At 43.6% G+C, this 13576-nt stretch overlaps 5 protein-coding genes across 6 annotated transcripts; 2 read left to right on the top strand and 3 right to left on the bottom strand.

Annotated features, from left to right (window-relative positions):
• Positions 1-304: 304 nt before the first annotated feature.
• EAE97_007270 (uncharacterized protein) lies at positions 305-2125 on the bottom strand (the record flags this gene model as incomplete). Its single annotated transcript, XM_038877785.1, has 1 exon — positions 305-2125. The coding sequence occupies one exon, from the start codon at positions 2123-2125 to the stop codon at positions 305-307; it is 1821 nt and encodes a 606-aa protein (XP_038731270.1).
• Positions 2126-3803: 1678 nt separating this feature from the next.
• EAE97_007269 (uncharacterized protein) lies at positions 3804-4421 on the top strand (the record flags this gene model as incomplete). Of its 2 annotated transcripts, XM_038877783.1 has the most annotated exons (2): positions 3804-4048; positions 4139-4421. In XM_038877783.1, the coding sequence occupies 2 exons, from the start codon at positions 3804-3806 to the stop codon at positions 4419-4421; spliced, it is 528 nt and encodes a 175-aa protein (XP_038731268.1). The 2 variants fall into 2 exon arrangements, with proteins under 2 accessions (XP_038731268.1, XP_038731269.1); XM_038877784.1 differs by having other exon boundaries at positions 3804-4421.
• Positions 4422-6005: 1584 nt separating this feature from the next.
• EAE97_007268 (uncharacterized protein) lies at positions 6006-6831 on the bottom strand (the record flags this gene model as incomplete). The annotated part of the gene is made up of 2 exons (XM_038877782.1): positions 6006-6658; positions 6708-6831. 2 exons carry the CDS (start codon positions 6829-6831, stop codon positions 6006-6008), a joined length of 777 nt encoding a protein of 258 aa, XP_038731267.1.
• Positions 6832-8882: 2051 nt separating this feature from the next.
• On the bottom strand, positions 8883-9614 carry EAE97_007267 (uncharacterized protein; the record flags this gene model as incomplete). Its single annotated transcript, XM_038877781.1, has 3 exons — positions 8883-9100; positions 9160-9247; positions 9357-9614. The coding sequence occupies 3 exons, from the start codon at positions 9612-9614 to the stop codon at positions 8883-8885; spliced, it is 564 nt and encodes a 187-aa protein (XP_038731266.1).
• A 570-nt stretch (positions 9615-10184) lies between these two features.
• On the top strand, positions 10185-13448 carry EAE97_007266 (uncharacterized protein; the record flags this gene model as incomplete). The annotated part of the gene is made up of 5 exons (XM_038877780.1): positions 10185-10247; positions 10309-10440; positions 10499-11736; positions 11799-12086; positions 12155-13448. 5 exons carry the CDS (start codon positions 10185-10187, stop codon positions 13446-13448), a joined length of 3015 nt encoding a protein of 1004 aa, XP_038731265.1.
• Between the last annotated feature and the right edge of the window lie 128 nt (positions 13449-13576).

Genomic DNA, 13576 nt, shown 5'->3' with positions numbered 1-13576 from the left:
AACATCTCCTTTCTCCCATCATCGTCGTTTCCAAAAGTTGCATGTTTGTGGACCTGGAGAGGATTACGGCTCTCATCTTGGAGGAGGGTCCTAGATTTTATTGTTTCTCGACGATCAATCCGGTTGCGGGTTCAAGATCACTTGTTGGTCCCCTGAGGTTTGAAACAGTGACGCGAATACTTCCAGTCCATAGGCTGACTAGTGGCAAATCAGTAGTTAAATATTCCCCTACTATTTGATGCGGGGGGCTAACGGAATATTTGGATGTTCTAGTTTCTGGCCCGAGTAACAAGGTGCAGTCCAACTAATTCGGAAGGATGGGACTGCTACTTGCCTCTACCACACTGGATGTAGGAGATCTGGTATAAACCTGAATAAGCGTATAAATCGAACTCAGATATGTTGTTGTTTTTGATTCTGCCATATCCCCTGGAAGAAAGCTGACAGTAATCAGAACAGAAGATACGGAGAAAGACTGGACGCTCGATTCGACACTAGGTGTAGATGCTGGAGCTGGACTCATAGATATTGGGTACGTAGAAACGATCAGTGTAGTTACCGTAGGGACTAATTCGATGAAGAATCCGGAATTCGATAAACTGGATGTACTGACAGGCGATTGAATGTCACTGCTGAATATCTTATCTGGTGGGGATGATGAGGATACTAAATCAGTCAAAGAGGAAGCTGTAGTGGTAGAAATCTCCAACGTTGAATTAAGTATCTCAATTGTTGACGAGCAGGAGGTGTGGCTCACTCCGGGATTTGGTTCTGTGTTAACCTGAGCTGTACTAGAGTTTGTTGTAAAGATGTCATATCCAGACAGAGTCTTTGAACTCTCAATGGTAGTGGATGCGACTGAAAATTCTACACTGCTGGCGGGTTCAATGCCACTGAGGCTTGTGCTAAGAGAGATAACAGTGGATGATGCCGCAGTTTCGATAATACTGGGCACATCACTCGATTTTGCGGATGGCACAGTATCAGTAGCTGCTATCGGGGTCTCAGATTGATATAAAGTTGTAGTATTAGAATCTGTTGTAGAGCTCTGCAGTGTAATAGTTGCTATAGAGTCTGATGAAGGTGAACCATTTCCTGATCCCGAGGCACTTGGGGATGAACCGTTTGATCCTGAAGCGCTTGGCAATGAACCACTTCCACTAGTTCCTGAAGAGGCAGGTGAAGGAACAGTTGTAATTGGCTCAAAACTGCTTGGATCAGGTGGAGGAACTGACGAAACGACAGATGAGCTTGAAATTGAGGGGTTGGTTGGAACGGTAGACAGAGTTGGTACAATTGTGGAGAAGGTTTCTGATCCAGGTAAAGGTGTTGTAATAGAACTCCCCGTAAAACTTTCAGATATGAGTATAGTTATGATGCTAGATTCTGTTGTCAAGATAGGAGTGGAAGAAACTAAAGACTCAATGCCACTAGATACAATACTGGAAGTGGCGGAAGGTGTAACACCACTTAGTTCAGCAGAAGACGATGGCGATTCCGTCGTTATAACAGATATTCCAGTCTCAGAAGGAGTCAGTACTGTAGAGTTAGATGTGGATAGAGCAACTGGGAGCACAGAAGTGCTAGTATTAATCAAGATTGATGGAGAGACCAAAGAAGTGGATTGTGAAGTACTCAGAAAGACTTCAGAAGTAACCGTGTTGGTGGATGATGGAGCAGAAGCAAAAGCCGAGGTTCCAGAACCAGATCCAGATAGAGTACTTTCAGACCCGCTCAAAGGGAATGTAATGGTGGTAGTGGTAGTGCTAGGTGGTAGTAAAGCGGTAATCCATTCGATCGTGGTACTGGTAGCGCGGGGATTTGACTCAGAGGGCAGAGCCTGAGACACATCTGAGGAACTTAATCCTGGATCAGGCGTTCCCGTTATATTGATGTGTTCCGATAGCTCTGTGGGGATAGCAAAAATAAAAGGAGAAGATGCAACGCCAGTTCGAGATGTAATCTCCGCAAATGATAATGTAGTGGTACTTTCTGCAGGATCCAGCACGGGTGCAGTAGAATCTGGTGATAATGATGGGCTAATTTGCGATACAGCTTGAGCGAGTATGAAAGGTACTGAGTCACAAACAAAGAAAAATAGGAATATGGAATATGCGACGTACATATTTCATTACGGAGCAGTGCAAATGGATGAATGAGGTACGTATGCTATCGCCGTCAATAGCTTGGCTGGCTATACTGTGACTGTGATCCTCACAAGTTTGAAAATCGCTGTCTACGAGAATTAGGAAGATTTGACTCGGGAGCTGTAACAAACCTTTCTGGCCATAGTGAATTTGAAAAGTCGTGTCACCAAATCATGATATTAATCTAACCGAGCTAGCCTGGGGAGAGTCCTGACAACTCCACAGAACAATTGTTTTCCGAGCGATCTCAATTATGAATGTTGATTAGTATATCGAACTTTCAATCACCAATCCAGTATAGTTCATTGAACTTCCAATAATCAGATTGAATTAGTATAACGGGATTCAATTATTACTTTTCTTTGCAATTGATCGAAGATATCAACTCGAAATTTGGGATAGATCTTCTTACCTGTTGTTCTGGAGCGTGTTTATTTGCCATAAGAATAAGAAAAACTACACAACGGAACTGAAGTAATAGCACACAAGTGAAGCATCAATTAACCTTCCCGTCATGCAAGGGGTTCCGTGTTGACATTCAAGGTCGGAGATGAAGACTGTAATCTCAGTTCTACTCTACCTTCTTGTCGGTGAGCAGAAAACAAACGGGAAATTGGTCTAAAGTTGCATGAATGAATTTACACGGTGACCGTAACATAACCTATCAGTTCGTGTAGTTACCAAGTACCTACACATAGCCCACCAACCAAACAACTTTTCGATTAATAAGAATTTTCAGGAGTTTGCTTATTCATGATGATCTTACGAGGGAGGCTAGTTAAGCCTATTTTTGTTCAAGACAAATAGAAATACAATGTTGATGAATGCCATAAGACAACGCTTCCAGGGCGGATGGAGTAGTCGAAGCAGTCTAGAAGGCAGAGATCATCAAAGGGGGGCGCGGGCTGTACGAGGTACTTGTAAATCTCCACATGTTGTGTAACTGTCCAGTCGGTCGAATCCTTGAGATCATCGTTGGCCCGCTTCAGCTACGAATTATTGGATTCACTGAGATTCTGAGACTTAAAGAATTTTCACAATACGAGTTCAACTTGTACGTACCAGTTATACGAAGCCTTCTGTTTGCTAAAATAGATCGGATGCCAAGCCCCCCTGTCAAGTTATTCTCAGGGTCGTAAGCTCAGGGGGCCGTGAAAACCTACACTGACTGGGGACGAACTCCACTAAATGACGACTTACAGGGTTGAGATTCCATCTAGGCCCATAGATATCCCCAAACAAACAAGAAAGAGCATCCCGTGATTTCTTGCATCAACTGAAATTTTTGCTTCCTATGATACGAATAATGAGGAAAGTTCCTTTCGTACTGATCTCCCCAATCACAATCGTTTTCGATCAATCATGCCACATATGGAGTAATAATCTAGTGAATATTGACAGCCTTAAGCTAGCCACTACCATGGGTGGGCGTAGTAGGGCTGGGGTTAAATGTTAGTCGTTGGTTATAGGATTCGTACATGTAACACGAAAAGTGGCTAGGTATTAAATTGCGGCTGTGTGTTGGTTACCGTGAGAAAGTGTTACTTATAAGTCCATCATGCCATTACCAGTCGTTCCCTCCTCATTCTTCATTCTTCAAACATACAATCTTTCCAGCGTTTAGATTTCCTATTAAAAAATAATCTCAATTTCATTATGCGTTCCTCAACTGTCGCTTTCGCCGTTACCTTGGCTCTGGCCAACTCCGCATCAGTTCTAGCTGCTGGTGGTTCTGCAGCTACAATCACCTATGCTTCTCCTACCATTCTCCAAACCGGAGACAGCGAAGATATCAGCATCAGCTCGACCACTGCCAGTGTGGATGCTACCAGCACATCATTGTCTGCCCTGGTCCCAATAACCTCTGTTACCTCCGTTCCGGAAAGCAGTACTTTGTCAGCGTATGAATCCTCCTTCACTTCCTACTCCATAAACTTCATCTCCTCCCACAAACTATCTGGATCAGTATACTCATCCGGTTCCGTTTCCAGTTCCATTGTCTCCGGAAAGCCAGGCGTCTATTCTAACTCCACAATTATTTCTACCGCAACTGCCTCTGTCTCCAGTGCCGGCACATCTACCGCTACCGCTGTCACTGAGGTACCTGGAGCCACCAAAAGTTCCAGCAAGAGTGGAGCTGCGACAAGTGCAAGTTCGAGCGCGAGCGCCTCTGCATCGGGCTCCGCTGCGGGTGCTTTGTCGATGAATGGAGCATCTTGGAGTCTTGGAAGTCTTATGCTTGGTGGAATGGCTGTTGTCTTTGGTTTCTTCTAGTTGCATTGCAACATTTAATTGAGTTCACGATGAGATAATTATATGATGGTTTATGTATGGGATCTTCGAATCAGGGCATGGAAACTGGAATGGGAGTTTAATAAGAGAGGTTATTGAATTTGAGCTTGGCATTTTGCATACCGGTACAACATCTTTGGATTTAATATTCTGATCCTACCCGATGTTGAACGCATGCATTCCCTGAGTTCATAGATACCAGGCAGTATTAATATTAAATGAAAACTAAGCTGGCTTCTTGATTGGCTTCATTCTTGCAGTGTGTGCATCTCAATGTGAGTCTTTTACTGTAATCGCTTTAGATGATCAACCTTACTTGATCATCTGTACTGGATCTTGATTAAAATTAATTTCATTCTCCTGGCAAAAGGTGTCTCTTACACAACTCACAGCACTTCCTTCATCGCCTATCTCAACAGGTCTCCAGAATCTAGCTCCGCTCGTCCACATTGTGTTCACATAAACTTAATAGTGAAGGAGATAAGCTGCACAAGTAAGCCAGACACCAATCATTGCGGCATGAATGGTGTCTCAGGAAGCTAAATTATCAAAAGACGTACTTGATAAGTACTGGAAGAATTCATTAGAACTGCAATATGGAGTACAAGGAGCGCCTCAGTAACTATTCTCTGTCGAAGTCCTCATACTTAACTAAGCTCATATACAAAGCCTAAACTTGAAGTTTCTGTGACATATGACCAGCGGACCTTACACATGCCTTCAAAGTTCAAGGCATGATGAACGATATATGCATCAGCCGATGGACTGTATATTATCTCCTTCATGTAGCACAGGTCAATGATTTAAATGTACAGGCCGATTCGATAATCGTGCTCGGAGATCAAGATAGGGGTACTTGAACGGTCTTTTGGATGATGCTACCGCAGAACTCAAGAAGGTTGTGGCCTGAAACTTTGAGCAACACTTTGTAACTGGCACGAGGGTCAAGATTTAATATTCGCTTACATAAAGGTTCAGAATGAATAGTTTTGCATAACAAGACGTGCCCTGGTTGGGCGGTTAACTTGTGCCACGGAGTGTAGTTTCCTCCAAAAATTTATGGCCTACTTTATTAGATTTTTCAATATCCATTTGGTGCAAAGCACACATCACGTCCTACTTATCAACTATTCATGATATGGCCAACCAAGTCAGAGTTGATGCTAATGACCGCCTATGGTGGCCAGCAGAACTTTTCTAACAACCGGCAAGTAGAGTGTCTTTTTCATCAACAAGTCTATACAAGCCACCTAGTGACTGCCATCAAGCATAGTGCAATTCGAGTCAAGTCAAGTCACTCAACTCACAGCAACAATTGTCAGATTTCTGGTGTATTATATTGACCTCCTATCAAAGCAAGCCGCTATGAATTGATTCCTAAATTATCTTGACCTCTGAAATTTAATGCTCACTCTTCGGTGCATTTCCAAGTTTGTGAGTGGTTTTCCCTGTATCTGCTGGATGGAAAAGCCGGTTTATTGTGGTACTAAAATTCCATCTTGGATATCACAGATACAAAACCATACTATCAAACACATCTTATGAAGTAGAAGAATGATCAAAATCCTATTGCATCCCTCCACTCAGCATAATGCACCAAGCGATATCTGACATCCGCTGCTTTCGCCGGAGAAGAAGATATTTATAATGCCGATATTCATCCAATCCAAACACATGAAAGAAATTCCAGTAATGAAACCATTGCGTATGATCATCGAGGCGTGATTTAAGGTCTTCCCTCATAACTTCAAGAGCTTCCTCGTTCCAGCTGTCCCCTTTGTTGCATGGATTTGACAGTAAAAATGGATGGATGCGCATCTTTCTATCTTCCATGACCCTAGGCTTACTAGATCGACGATAATCGATGTATCTATGCGCCAATTCAAGTTTCTTCCCACTATCTGGTAATCCTTGAGATTCTCCATACATGGATTTAAGCAGATAATGGTGGGGTATCAAGACTCCACGGCGATACTGGGGGCCGATCCAAGTCTTGAGAAGCATATGGAGAGGTTTATTTTGGAATTTCGAGCCTGCCCTTTCAGATAAATCGATTAGCTTTGGGCTTAAGTATTTGAAGTACTGATAAATATCCTTACAAGTGACTCCGAGACAGGTGCGCCTGCAGGGTGTGAGTTCACTCACGATAGCTGCAATTATCTCCGCAGGCATCTTGTTGATGAGGCATGGTTCGTCCTGATCTCGCATGGATGCAGGACCTAGAAGAACTGATAAGTACAATCAAAAATAAGGATACAGTAAACTTACTAGCTATCTGCTCAGAAGACCTTTCTTTGAGATCGAAATCCATATCAAGGATTTGAGTTTCATCCTCCTCATCGACTAGTTTATATTGCAGATAATTTACAGTGTATTTGTCAGAGCTGTTCATGTTGGCGATGTAGGAGGTGTTTTGACGTGATTTATCAAAAAATATGTTGTCGAAGATAGTATAACTGGAATTTGTTCTCGGAAGATGACGATTTGGCCGAAATAACTTATTGAGAGTTTGTGTATGTGAGAGAGTCCAGGAGACGAAGTTGATATATAATCCACAACCCCACACCAGAATATTGACTTTGGTACTGTACAGTAAACTGACGCGCCAGTACCAGATTAATCACTGCCGTATGACCGTCTTAAGTCTACGATTCTTTCCATCCATACTCTAGTGAATATAAAACAACTTTCGAAGTGAATGGAATAGCCGTACTAGGTATCTCGCGAAGAACCTTGGAAAGCTGAGTGATTGAATCCAATCAAACTAACGCGAATCCAAAAAGCATCTTGCTACGCTCCCGATGATTAGATACCAGTACCGTACAGATCTTAGTTACGTAAGAGAACAATCTACCTCATCGGTGATAACATTATATATATCACACGAGGAGTTCTAAAAGTCTATCGAACCCCGAAAAGCACAAACTAAAAATCATCATAGCCTGCACCACATGAAATATCAGCCTCCAAAGGGCCGAGAAGTACTGACGACGACCGAAACTGAACGAAGCGAAAGATTCGTTACCGAAAGCTAAATTTGAATTCCGAGATCATGGAGTCAGCTGAAAACTCAGACCAAGTTAACGGCAGCGAACAAATCCTAAAGTCAGACATTCAAACTCTCGGTATACAAATCATAGTTGAGCGCCAGCATGATGTGTCTAACTCCGACTATTGTGTAAGCGACGCTATCGAGACAAAGACTCGCCAAGTTACCATCAACGATCTTTCACACGATATTCTCATGAACATATTCGACGAACTTAATTCATGTATGGTTGTCTGTTTAGGGCTTACTTGTCGCCGCTTCTATGCTTCTTGCAAGATTTATCACCCGAAGCCCTTCAGCTTAGCTTCATATGTTGATCAAAATTACAATCAAGATCCATCCGTAGACTTTTGCTATTCATTGGCCTGTCGTCAGTTTTCCGACAAAGCCACTTTCACTCCCATGTATAGCAAAGTTAGAGATCGGTATCGAGAATCAACCATTCAAACCATCTGTAAGGAGTGGTATCCTGGTCATGGAAAGCACTTGGCCGACTTGATCGAAAGCTGGCAGGGACTCCGTCATTATCGGAAGACTTTCTTGGATATCGGGAGATGCCCTCATACATTCTTTCTTCCAAGGTATCTTTTGATATCTGCCTACAATCCCAGTAATGGGAATTGTAAGGCAAAGCTGGCTCTTCAACATAGATATAGAGACCACTTTCTCCATGTACCTCTGCATGGCGATTCCTATGATTTACATACAAGGTCGTACCGAGAATCTCTACGTTTAACAAGGCTTGCTCTGCCAAATCCTCGCCAAATGGAACCTCGAGCTTGGTTCCTTGAATCAAAAGAGACAATCTTAAGGGACAGATACAATCACGCGCAGCAGAGGGGATGGGCATTATACTGGAGAGACCACACTGTTTGGAAAGGCTGTGAAGATTGGCTCGAACAGGAATTATTTGATTTCTTCTCTGAATGGAGGGAAATGATGGGCTTGTAAAGATAGGAAGAAGGAGTCGTGCTAGGGAAGGTTGACGACCACAAAAAGAGACTGCCTAATCTAGAGTAAAATGCTTTATATGATGACCACTCATAGGAGAAAGGCTTTGGTTCAGAAAAGTACTTGGCCATCCAGACAGTGTAGTTATCCATTTGCATAATACAAATGTCAAAATTTAACAATCTCTATTCCGAAACGATATCAAAATTATAACAAAAACCAAAGTCATCTTTATTTCCCGCCTAAATTACAACAATACTAGAATATAAAGTGATCAGAAATACATGGTCCCCTCCTATTTCTGCCCCCAAAGAATGATAGTTGAAGCGTTCTCGTTGAGTTTACACATCCTCGTCTTCTCCGACACGCCCTTTTCTTCAGATCTAGCTCCGTAACGCAACCAAAGTAGTAGCGACATCCGATCTCTTGATCAAAATAGATAATCAAATATTCAACTGTTGCGGTTTACAATACCAGGTATGTTCTTCCTTCTTCACCGGCATAATGCATTTCCATTCTTCAGGGATTGGATCTACTGTGTTTAAAGCCCAAAGCACAGGACTAGGTGTCAAAATGTTGAGATTGAAAGTCACAAAGGTGTCTCTGAGAGCACCGTAAGAGGGAACACACATCCAATCCTCTATTTTTTGAACATAGTCGGCTAGATGACCCGCTGATTCAGCAAGGCAGTCACGAGAAGAAATGGGGAAAGATTCTTACTGAAGGAGGATATTTCATCAAACAGTTCAAGAGCGCAGTTCTTGTCGTCGGAAATTGTGTGATTCTTTTGATGATTTTTGTTTCCCCACTATTCGAATGTAAGTTTTAAGATATGTAAAGTTGGTCGCATATATTATTCGATATCTTTGGCGCAAATATAATATTGAGAAGGGGAACGAATGTATGCATGTACTTACACCGGCGAGATTCAAAGTGAACCTTAGACGGCCATCTTCAATTTCATCCCACTGACAGCAATTCGTGTAAGCTTCAGCACTGGTAGCAACAGCGGTGTTTGTTAGAATGGGCTCTGAGGGAGCGGCACGGGAGACAAGCTCGTGAGCTTTGGTGGGCGTATCAACATTGGGATCTACAGCTGGTATAGCATGAGCTGATTCCATGGATGCTGCTGTGAGCAAAAGAGCCACTAATATTTTCAGTGAATTGGTACCCATAGTGATTGTTGAAAGCGATTTCTGAAGATACTGCTCAGGGAAAAATCAAGAGGCCTTTGGAGTGACCTTTTAAATATCGATAAAGATTGAGATATTGAGTGGAACTGCTCAGTCCTTCATCTGTCCCATACATGGCTATAGCCATATCGCAATCTTCCTCCCCAGACTCAAGAAGGATTCCTCATTCTCGAATAAATTAACCTTAAAATTAGAAGTGTGCTTCCGAAGGCATTCACACTTGCAATCCTAGAGCCAGAGGTATTGGAGAGATTTTCAAACCCAATCTTCACACCGGCTGGTAATGAATTGATCCTTACTTTTCTTGGAAACTGATTCCTTCAAAGGCAACAGAGCGGTTACACTCCTGAAACGGTGATGATGTCCGCCGCAACCCTGTTAAACATAAGGAGGTAAGGCCCACATCGCTAATTTATAGATTGTCAGGGGGCGCACGGTTGTGGGGTTATGCTGCTGTGGCGCGTAACTTAATGTTGAACACCACCAATTCCCCAGGTCTTCCACAAAACTCGGGTTCGGAAAGTAACTGCCATAGTAATATCATCAAGCAAAATGACTGCTCAAGTTATTTGCAATCCGCTTCTGGGTCAGACCACAGTGATTGCTGAGAGCCAGGTAAGATCACATGACGTAGTTCCTGTGTCAAAGGCAAATTATTCAACTGACATATGCGTAGGTTAACGTCACAGTTGCATTGTTACCGCATGACGATGGTCAAACAAACTGGGAAGTAGCAGTATGGTACGGCTCGAAGGATATAAGCTGGAAACAGCTTGATCTCACCCGGAGTGATGATGATATACCAATTGTAAGGATATCTGATTCTCTACCCTCGTGATTTTGAATGCAACTGACAAAAGGCAAAGCTTTCTGCAGACCCTGAAACCTCAGTTTTGGGGTTTTCAAACACCCTGCAACGGCAATCATTGAACGGACAACAAATTTATTATACCGTCAAATATCGAAGAAGCGGAGACTCAACCTGGAAATGGGTGAATGATGATCCCAATTCCGTTGGTGATGCAGAGATTATTTTCCAGAAATCACCAACTACCTTACAGTTGTCTTCAATTGAGAAATATATTTCCAACTTGTCAGGTGATTTTCGCGTCACGTATCATGGACAGCATGAAGAATCCGATTCGCCCGTATGGACTTTGACGTGTTCGATACCTGCTTCTGTCACTTCCGTCACTGAGCCAAGTGTTCAACGAACTACCATTGGATTCCCAAAAGATGTAGTTCAATATTTTGCACTTGTCAAACGGATGAATTTCTGGCTAGTGCCACGTCATGGCGGATCTAAATTTGACTTGGGTGAAGATGATTGTCAATTCTATACAGAGGATGCGGAGCCAAAAGCAATTCTGATATCCTTCCTAAGAAGTGATGGGATGAATCTTGTGATGCTTGCGTTGAGTATGAATGGTGTTGTAACGACGCTGACATCTGGTAAGAATGGGAGTATTGCCTCTATAGGAAAGAATGAGAATGAAGAGGCAAGAGACGGGATTGTTATCTGTGCCGTGGGCAGAACTGTAGAGGAGGGTATCGCGGCTGCAATGGGCCATACAAAAAGAGTTGTTCAGGCAAGCTTAAACAAAGAGCCCATTACGAGTGGAAGGGTCGAAAAATCTCTAGATCTTAAAGTCAGGAAAAGTTTCCACGACGAGCTGGTATATTGTACATGGAATTCGCTCGGGCCCACCTTAACATCTACTACTCTTTTCGCCGCGCTTGACGATCTGGACGCATCCTCAATCTACCCATCTACGATAATAATAGACGATGGATGGCAATTCATAACTCCTTTCGGCTCCGAAACTTTCCCAAATCAAAATCGTTGGTCAAGATTCGAAGCTTCATCAACATCCTTCCCAGAGGGTCTTACCAATCTCTCGCTACAGATTAGAAAATCTTACCCATGGATCAAGAATATTGGGGTTTGGCACGGTATTTTTGGCTATTGGGGAGGTATTGAACCTGAGAGTGATATTGGGATGAAGTACAAGTTGCGACGGGTAGAGATCAATAATTCGCGACGCAGTGGAATGTGGGTTGTCGATGCTTGCGATGTGAGAAGATTCTATGACGACTTTTATTCGTATGTATTTTCCCCAGCTACATATCATTCTTCATCTTACCAACTTGCTAACGCTTCCACAGATTTCTCGTCAGCTGTGGTATAGATGCGGTCAAACTGGACACTCAAGGATTATTAGACGATCTGAAAAACGCCAAAGACAGAAGAGAATTAATACCAGCTTATCAAAACGCAATCCACGCATCACTACTTTCTCATTTCGAAGACAGAGTAATATCATGCATGTCCCAATATCCCGCTAATATTTTCTCTCCTCAAATATTACTCTCTTCGTCAACCCATCCCACAAGTAAAATCGCCATGCGCAATTCCGACGATTTTTGGCCCAACGATCCTGTTACTCATGCTTGGTAAATTTCCATCTCCTTATTATACTTTGTATTCATCATCTCAAACAATTACTAACTCGGAACTATAGGCACATCCACACCAACTCACACACCGCACACCTAACCACGCATCTCGAAAACATCATCCCAGATTGGGACATGTTTCAAACCTCCTCCCAAGTCCCCCGCTACTCATCCTACCACGCCGCCGCGCGCGCTCTCTCTGGCGGTCTCCTATCCATAACCGATACGCCCTCTCACCACGATCCTTCTCTCCTTTCCCGACTTTCCTGCACCCCCTTCCAATCATCTCCATCTGCATCTCCCTCTTCAACTCCATCCCCCCCTCTCATTCTCCGCACCCACCCCGCAAAATCCACATCCGTATACCCCAGCTCGCACTCCCACCGCATACTAAAACTGCACACCTCAACCCTCAAAACCAACGTAAAAGTCCTCGGATTATTCAACACTCTTTCTTCCGGGTCCATCACCGAGACCATCGGACTTGAGGAATTTTTCCCCCTCTCGCATTCTTCATCTTTCCACAAAAATAAAAAAGATACCACCGAAGAAAATCAAAGAGCCCAAGAAAACAAAAACCAATACATCCTACACAGCTCCTCGAACAGTATTCTCTCTCCACCTATTTCACTCACAGCCCGGGGAACAAACGCGAGTAAATGCTTAATCACCTTAACCGAATCCGGATGGGAAATCCTCACCGCGTGTCCGGTATATACTATTCCTCTCCCTCTTCCACCAACTTCTCTTTCCAATCCCGCACAGCAAACCCCCCAACCCACCACCACCACCCCGCCAATCACCCTCGCCATCCTCGGTCTCCTCCACAAATTCGTCGGCGCGGCTGCAATTCTCAAGCATTCATTTTCATATTCATATTCATTTTCTACATCTACTTCATCTATCCCTGCTTCAACTTCAGCCTCAGACCCATCATCCTCCTCACCCTCCTCCTCAATCTCCTCCACACCCCCCATCCAAACCCCCGACCCCGCCCCTACCCTCAATCTCCACATCCACCTAAAAGGCACCGGAATCCTCGCTCTATACATATCTTCCCCCTCCTCCCCCACCCCCTCCCCCAAACTCTCCACCCTCTCCATCTCCCACCTCCCACTCACCCATCTCCTTCCCCACCATACAAAAGTCGATTATCTACCTCACGCGCGCGGATACATGGTTTCGATTGATTTACCTTCTATATTGAATATGCGTTCCAGTCCTAGTTCTAGTTCTAGTTCTGGGAGTACGAGGGCGAAAGAGAGGGGGGAGTGTGGGGATATGGGCGTCTTTGACGATGAAGGGGAGGGGGATGGAGATGATGAGGGGGTAGTAGTTGATATTGGGATTCTGGTGTGAAGTACTGCTGTACAGTAGACTTTTCGTGTTTGTGGGGTGGGGATTTACGGCTTTAAGGACTGGGTGGTGATACGACATTGGCACATGTATCTAGATGAAGAAGAGGAGGGATAAAATTATGGATGGTT

Source organism: Botrytis byssoidea (assembly GCF_014898295.1).
Source record: "Botrytis byssoidea strain MUCL 94 chromosome Unknown BBYS_014, whole genome shotgun sequence".
In the NCBI taxonomy this organism is placed as follows: Eukaryota; Fungi; Ascomycota; class Leotiomycetes; order Helotiales; family Sclerotiniaceae; genus Botrytis; species Botrytis byssoidea.
Note: the sequence above shows the minus strand (reverse complement) of the source record. Positions and strands in the feature narration are given on the sequence as shown.